A 7,982-nucleotide genomic window follows, 5' to 3' on the forward strand; every position below is an offset into this window, starting at 1 on the left:
GAATGCACATAGAACGCTTTTTCCAGCCTTCTATATAGTAAATGCTCTCTAAAGCTCAGCGTTTATAGGCGCAGAGGGCAATACAGACTTTCAAAAACTATTTAAAATTCACTTGCAGGAGAGTATATGGGAATGAGGTGTAAGGTGAGAATACTAGAAATTTAGCTATTCACTTAACGCCTCTGAGAGGTGGACAGCTGGAGTCAGAACTTGGGTTTCAATTCTGGTCCTGTCCACTGCTTGGTATGTGACCTTGGACAAGTCACCTTTACCTCTCCGCTGCTCAGTTTCTTCACTTAGAAAATAGATACATAACAGACCACCTGCCCTTCTCTTCCAGCTCGAGTCCTGGGCGAAGAAAAATGCTTCAAAAACGCCCCCAAAGGGCGGCAAGCATGTCTGTTAACGATAACGCTCACGGAGCATCCTCGGTGCCGTGCAGCCCGCAGCGGCCGGACCGAGGGGCGGCCGCGACCCCAGCCCCGCGCTGCCACCCGGACGCAGGAACAATAGCTCCCCTGGAGGCGGCGCCGGCCGCGGGCGGGGGCGGAGCTGTCGGCGCGGGCGCCGGGGGTGTGCGCGGGGCGGGGTCGCGGCCACCCCTCCCGCCCGCGGCTCCGTCACGCGCCCCTCACCGGGCGGGCCGGGGTCTTTGTGACGCGGTGGCGACTGCTGCGGACACAAAGGGAAGGCGAGGAGGCGAGCTAGGGGCTGGGCCCGCCTCCACCCCGCGACCCCCGCCCGCCGCGCGCGCGCGCGCCTGCTCGCTCCCCCAGCCTCGATCCCCCCACGCCGGCTCGCACCCTTGCGCGCATCCTCGCGCGCCCGCGACCCTCGCGCGCGCCCGGACCCACCGACTCCGTCCCGAACGCGGCGGGCCGGGCCTGGCGAGCGCTGCGGGTGGGGCGGGGATGCCGAGGGGCTGCTCCCAGGCTTAGCGGCGCGGCTGTTGTAGCGGCGGGGCTCACGGTGCGCGGCTGGATGCCCCCGGCCTGCGGCTCCCTGCGCTTCCCGCCGTCCAGGGGCGCTAGTCATGGGCGCCGCGGCCGCTGAGGCGCCGCTCCGGCTGCCTGCCGCGCCCCCGCTTGCCTTCTGCTGCTACACGTCGGTGCTGCTGCTCTTTGCCTTCTCTCTGCCCGGGAGCCGCGCGTCCAACCAGCCCCCAGGTGGCGGCGGCGGCGGCGGCGGGGACTGTCCCGGCGGCAAAGGCAAGAGCATCAACTGCTCAGGTAGGAGCGGCCGGAGCCGGCCCCTGGGGCCCCTCCCTCCGCCGCCGCCGCCGCCGCCGCCGCCTCTCTCCGGGTCCCGGTAGCCGAGCTGGGGAAGACCCTGGCGTGGGGTCCTGGGGAGGGGATCGCGAGGGTGAGCGAGGGCAGAGGGCAGGGCGCGAGCGTGCGGTGCGGGCTTGGGGACCGGCGTTGGGGATGGGGAGTGGCCGTGCGTGCGTCCGTGTGTGTCTAGTGGCTGTGCGAGGACGGCCCGGCGTGTTGTGAGATGCTGAGCTGCCGGCCGGGGCTCCCGGTGTGGTCGTGGGTGTGCTAGCGGGAGCGCGTGTTAGTGTTGTGAAGGCTCAGGGGAGGGCGGGCGGCCCCAGGCTGGGATCTCTGTGTGTGTGTGGAGTGTTGTGTGAACGGTGAGGGGACGTGGTGTGGGGTGGGGGCCGAAGCTGAGGGCCAGGGGAGTGACCATGTGCTGGGTTAGGTTCTTCCTTAACTGGGGTCTCGGAAGGGTAGTGTGGTTAAAGGGAACTGCTTGCCCTGAGGACGCCCCTTGGCGACGTGGAGTGACTGTGTGTTTGTGTGTGTGTCTCCTTTGGGTTCAAAGGTGGGATCTCGGGGCTTGGAGTGGCTCCAGGTCTGTGGACATGGACGGGCAAGGTCCCAGGGCCCAGAAGTGACCCTGTGTTTTTGTGTGTTGTGTGTGGGTGAAGCCTGGGGCTTCCTCATGGAGGAGGAGGGATGGGGGTCCTGGAGTGAACCCCGTTTGTGTTGATTTAGAGGGAGGAGGTCTGATTCAGGAGTCACCCTGTGTAGGGTTTGGGTACAGAAGGAGGTAATTAGGTCTCAGGGAGTGCCCTTGTGTAGTAAGGTGTAACCCACGGTTATTAAACTGGTGTGCAAAGAGAACTGGTTTTGAGGGAATGGTGTGTGTGTGTGTGTGTGTGTGTGTATGTTTTGCTGGAGGGCCTGGAGATTGGCAGCAAAGGGAGCAAGAGAGTGACCTCTCCCCTCTCTCCAAAGCCCCCCCCACCCCCAGCTGTTGGAAACAAAGAGCTTGCTGGGCCTTTAATGGATGACATGGGGGAGGAGGGTCCTGGGCAGTAAAGTTCCTTATTCCTTTCTAAAGGGGTCCCAGAGGAGCTCAAGGATTCAGGCTCTAGGGCAGGGAGCAGAATCCCAGTCTCATTTGGATGGGAGGTGGGTCCTCCTAGAGACAGCCTAGCAGATACTAATGATCATAAGCTACATCCTTGCTAACTTTTTTTTTTAAAATCAATTTTCCATCCTCCACTTACCTTTCAACCAAGTGGGGAGTAGGGGAGGAAGGATGGACATCAGGCCACTGAGGTTCTGCTGGCCTGCCTGGTGGTCCACCTTTGTACCTTTGGGCTCTTGAAGGGGCATTGTTAATGGGGGAGTGAGGAAGGAGCAAGAAGATCTGACACAGATGATTATTCTACCCTAAATGAAGAAAATCTCTGGGCTGTATTTAGGACTGAAGGCCTAAAATCTTTTAATAATTTTCATATAGTATGTTTTACAAGAGGAGAGAGGTTAAACAATGGCCTGTTCTTTAAAAGCTTTTCCATCCATGTAATAACTTTTGTTTTTCTAATGTTAATTGGGATATGGGATAATGCTTTAATAAGTATTTGCACTTTAAGAATAAAAACCATTTGTTTATTAGAGTCCCTTTGGCAACATATTGGTTATTAAACTTGTAAGTGATCACACCATGTCAAAATATTTTACAGGCTAATGTGCTATGGTTATTTGTTTTTGCTAAGCTAATTTGTCCTTAGCAAAAGACTGTGTGTTGATGCATGTTTTTGTGTATGCTTGCTTTCTTTCTTTGTTTTGTTCTTTTTTTTTTTAGACAATCTCACTTGTCACCCCTGGTAGAGTGCCATAGCATCATACCTCACAGCACCCTCAAACTCTTGGGCTCACATGATTCTCTTGCTTCAGCCTACCAAGTGGCTGGGATTGTAGCCTACCATAACACCCTAGTAATATATGAATCTTCTTTTAAGGAATATTTATTCATTGATATAAATTTCGATAAATTAGGCTGATCAGGTAAATTGTATTTTGGTGCTAAGATATACTTGAATAACTCTTGAGTCTAAAGCTAGAGTTTTAACTCAATGGTATTTGTGGATTCTCGTTATAACTCTTTCTAGGATGAAGACCTGAGAATGATTGAGATGGGAAAATTTTTTTATTGCTGAGAACCACAGCAATCCAGTCTGGACATAACACATCTATTAATTCAGTTTCAGATTGTGCATAGGCTTTTTAGTAACTTTTATGATTCAGTTATTTCCCATACAAAGTGAGTTTATTTTGTCATATTTTGGGTTTTAAAATATAAATGCTGCCTGTAATCCCAGCATTTGGGAGGCCAAGGTGGATGCATTGCCTGAGTGCATGAGTTTGAAACCAGCCTGAGCAAGAGCAAGATCTCATCTCTAAAATATAGCTGAGGATTGTGGCTGGCACCTGTAGTCCCAGCTACTTGGAAGGCTGAGGCAAAGATAATCTCTTAAGCCCAAGAGTTTGAAGTTGCTATGGGCTGTGATGCCATGGCACTCTACCAAGGGCGACGCAGTGAAACTCTGTCCCCCGCCCAAAGGAAAAAAAAAAAAATATATATATATATATATATATACATACTTGTGTAAATATATAAATGGTGGCCATGACTTCCTGTTGATTTTCCTTTTTGGTTTCAGATCATTTCAGCCTCCCATGGCTTAGATCATTTTAGCCTCCGTGGCCTTTCTGGAACTGACTCTGTCAGGTTTTGCATGTTGGGTCACTCACAGCTTTTTGGCCCTTGCAAATGTGAAGACCAGGTCAATGGTTTTATTAAATTAATAGACGTTATCTGTATTGTGAGGAAGGGTGAAACTCTGGGATATTTTAGTGGAGGCTTCCTACCAAGTTGGTTGATGTTGATACATTAGTCAGCCAGATGTTCAACCCACTATGCATCCTCTTAGTTGAATTTAACAGATTTTCAAGCTTCTGCTGTTCACCATTTTCCCATTTTGTTCACCAGCCTATCATTAAGAGAATCTGTCAAATTGTCTTGTTAGAATCAGCTGTGTATATGTCTGCACCATCTTCACTTTTTCCCTTTTAGTAATTTTATTAAAGAGCAAACGTTGTAGACTCTGCCTTAATAAAGAGCTCTTTTTTCCTTTTTACTATAGTCAAAAACTTCTTTACTCATTCTGGAATTTTTCAGCATTATGTAGCCAGTTTACTTACAGATGTTTTTCTGCACCACCCCCCCCCCAGCTCCGTTTTTATAAGTAAGGATGTGTTCTTTTCATTTCTGATTCTCTGGCACCTTGTCAAGATAGCTTAGATAATTAGCAGTAGTTTTAAAGTCAGATCTAAAAGTTTTTTTTTAGTATCGAGGAGTGTGATTTTTTTGGATCAGAGGCAAATTCTTTTTTTTAAATTTCAGATTAAGGGCAGTGCCTATGGCTCAAAGGAGTAGGGCGCTGGCCCCATATACTGGAGGTGGTGGCTTCAAACCCAGCCCCGGTCCAAAAAAAATAAAAAAATAAATAAAATATAAATTTCAGATTAATAATAAGGGTTATATTAGGATTTGTTAGGTAAGGTCCCTGTTGTAGTTGTGTCCCGCACGCAGGGGGTATACCCTATACCTTTACATTGTGCCCTTTAATTAGGAACACAGCGATCCCACTGTCCTCCCTCCTCTCCCTAACTTTAATTAAACTGACTTTTTCTCTTGTGTGGGTGTGTATTAATTTGTCTACTGGTTTCCTATTAGTATTGAGTACATTAGATACTTGCTTTTCTATACTTGTGGTACTTTACTAAAGAGAATGTTCACTAGCTCTATCCAGGTTAATACAAAAAATGTAAAGTCCCCTTCTTTTTTATGGTTGAATGGTATTCCATGGTATACATATACCACAGTTTACCCATTCATAGGTTGATGGGCACTTGGGTTGTTTCCAAATCTTGGCAATTATAAATTGAGCTCCAATTAAACAATCTAGTGCAAATGTCCATATGATTAAATAATTTTTCTTCTGGGTAGATGCCTAGTAATGGAATTGTGCAGAGCCAGTTGGCTCTGTATTCCCTTACTGTCTACTATTCATGCCACTTAACTTAGATGTTAGATATCCCTCCTATTTTTTTAGACAAGAGTTTTACTTTGTCACCCTTGGTAGAGTGCTGTGGCATCACAGCTCATAGCAACCTCAAACTCCTGGGCTCAAGTGATTCTCTTGCCTCAGCCTCCCTAGTAGCTCTGACTCCAGTTGCTCACTACAATATCCAACTATATTTAGAGACAGGATCTAGCTCTTGCTCACCTGGTGTGAACTCCTGAACTCAGGCAATCCACCCACCTCAGCCTCCCGGAGTACTAGGTTAGCTCCCTTTTCATCAGAGTTCTAACCTTCTCACCTTCAAGATCATGTTCCTTGATGAAGAGTCTACATTGTCCCTGTCATCTCTTGATACTACAACATCTTCCCTAAGCAGTGGGCCCTTTGTTTATCTCTTTTTGTTCTAAACAAGCCTTTTTTGTTGTCTTCGTGCCTCAGTCCTCCACTCATTATGGACTTTAGACTTATTGTTATTTTTTAGTTCTTTGATTTTATACTTTTTATACATTTTTAATTGTTATTTTTAAAATCTCTGATTTTATATTATTTTATTTATACTTTATACTTTTTTTTTTAATGGAGACAGAGTCTCACTTTGTTACCCTGAGTAGAGTGCCATGGTGTCATAGCTCATAGCAACCTCAAATTCTTGGGCTCAAGTGATCCTCCTGCCTCAGTTTTTTTTTTTTTTGAGACAGAGCCTCAAGCTGTCCCCCTGGGTAGAGTGCCGTGGCATTACAGCTCACAGCAACCTCCAACTCCTGGGCTCAAGCGAGTCTCCTGCCTCAGCCTCCCAAGTAGCTGGGACTACAGGCGCCCGCCACAACGCCTGGCTATTTTTTTGGTTGCAGCCGTCATTGTTGTTTGGCGGGTCTGGGCTGGGGATTCGAACCCACCACCTTAGGTGTACGTGGCTGGCGCCTTAGCCGGTTGAGCTATAGGCGCCTAGCCTCAGTTTTTTCTTTTAGAAGAGACAGGGTCTCACTCTTGCTAAAATTGGCCTGAAACTCCTAAGCTCAAAGCAGTTCACCTGCCTCAGCCTACTAGAGTGGTAGACTTACAGCATGAGCACCATGCCTGCCCCATACTTAATTCTTTTACAATCTAACTTAACAGAAATTCCCCTCTTAGCCAAAGAGAAAAAAGTTTGGAAATAACATGATATATGTGAAGAAAATTAAACTTTGAACTCTGGTGATCAGGAGGTAATCTTAGATTTGACATTTGTTTTTCAATTGTACCACGAAGATGGTTCTATTTGGCTAAAGTCAAATAAGGCTAAATCTGAGGCATTTGTCTTTTAGGGAATATGGTTAAAAAAGTAGAAAAACATACTGAGAGACCAGTAAGTGGCATTTGGTGATAGACATAAGGTGGAGAAATTGAAGTGGGTTTTAAAAATGTCACAGAAGCTAGAAGTGGGTCTTCTGGATTATTGTATGGTGTTAAGAATGGTATAAATGGATGATACAAATACCAGATTAAGTGAAGTGCCTTGTTAGTAACAATTTAGAAATCTGGGGAATAAAAAGTTAGTTTTTCTCATTAGTGTGGAATTTTGGTTAGGACACTTTTCTTCTAGACCTTGGTCTGTAAAATGTGGATAATAATTCATTTATTTAGTGAAACTTTATTGAATACCTGCTTATTGTAATTCAGTATATTAGATGTTAAGGAGACTATATGGGAGGCCTCCCCTGCCCTTGAGAGCCTGATAGCTTAACAGAGGAGGTTAGCTTATTATAAATATAGTACAACTTCTGTAAGTTGACCCTTCCAAGAGACTGTAATAAACTGGTCAACAGAGGAACTAGGCCTTAGTCCACATGCACATCTGGTTTATGAAAATTAGGTCGACTTAAGGAGGTGGTCAATGTAGGGAGGCTGTGACCGTGGGGATTCTACTGTAATATAGTGGAAATTTCTGTTTAACATGTCTGGGCTTTTTTTCCCTCCCCTTTTGTCACTTTAACAAGCAATTACTGAGCATTAACAGCTTTGCAGTCTTTTTTGGGGGGTCTGTAGTTAAGTGAGTTTTTAGTATACTGACAGAGTTGTATAACCATCACCTCTGTCTTAATTCCTGAAAATGTTTCTTACCCCTAAAAGGAAGTCTATACTTATTAATAGTCACTCTACATTCTACCCTTCTCCAGCCCTTGGCTCCTGCTAAACTACTTTTTTTCTCAGTGGATTTTTCTATTCTGGAGATGTATGTAACTGTAATCACATGATGTATGTTCTTTTGAGTCTGGTCTCTCATTTAGCATAATGTTTTTTTTTTGAGACGGAGCCTCAAGCTATCCCCCTGGGTAGAGTGCCATGGCTGCACAGCTCACAGCAACCTCCAACTCCTGGGCTCAAGTGAGTCTCCTGCCTCAGCCTCCCAAGCAGCTGGGACTACAGGCGCCCGCCACAGTGCCGTCCATTTTTGGTTGCAGCCATCATTGTTGTTTGGCGGGCCCGGGCTGGGGATTCGAACTCGCTACCTTAGGTGTATGTGGTTGGCGCCTTAGCTGATTGAGCCACAGGCGCCGAGCCAGCATAATGTTTTTTTTTTTTTTTTTTTTTTTGAGACAGAGCCTCAAGCTGTCCCCCTGGG

At 47.0% G+C, this 7,982-nt stretch overlaps 1 protein-coding gene across 1 annotated transcript in view; it reads left to right on the top strand.

The window, feature by feature from the left end:
* The first annotated feature begins 1,033 nt into the window (after positions 1–1,033).
* The window catches only part of TMEFF1 (transmembrane protein with EGF like and two follistatin like domains 1), a 113,129-nt gene continuing 106,180 nt past the window's right edge, over positions 1,034–7,982 (top strand). The window contains exon 1 of the mRNA XM_012802307.1: positions 1,034–1,229. Within this exon, the coding sequence (XP_012657761.1) occupies positions 1,034–1,229 (196 nt within the window). The remainder of the gene's footprint in view (positions 1,230–7,982) is intronic.

The sequence above is a fragment of the Otolemur garnettii genome, unplaced genomic scaffold (genome assembly GCF_000181295.1).
Source record: "Otolemur garnettii isolate 467f Iridium unplaced genomic scaffold, OtoGar3 scaffold00014, whole genome shotgun sequence".
In the NCBI taxonomy this organism is placed as follows: Eukaryota; Metazoa; Chordata; class Mammalia; order Primates; family Galagidae; genus Otolemur; species Otolemur garnettii.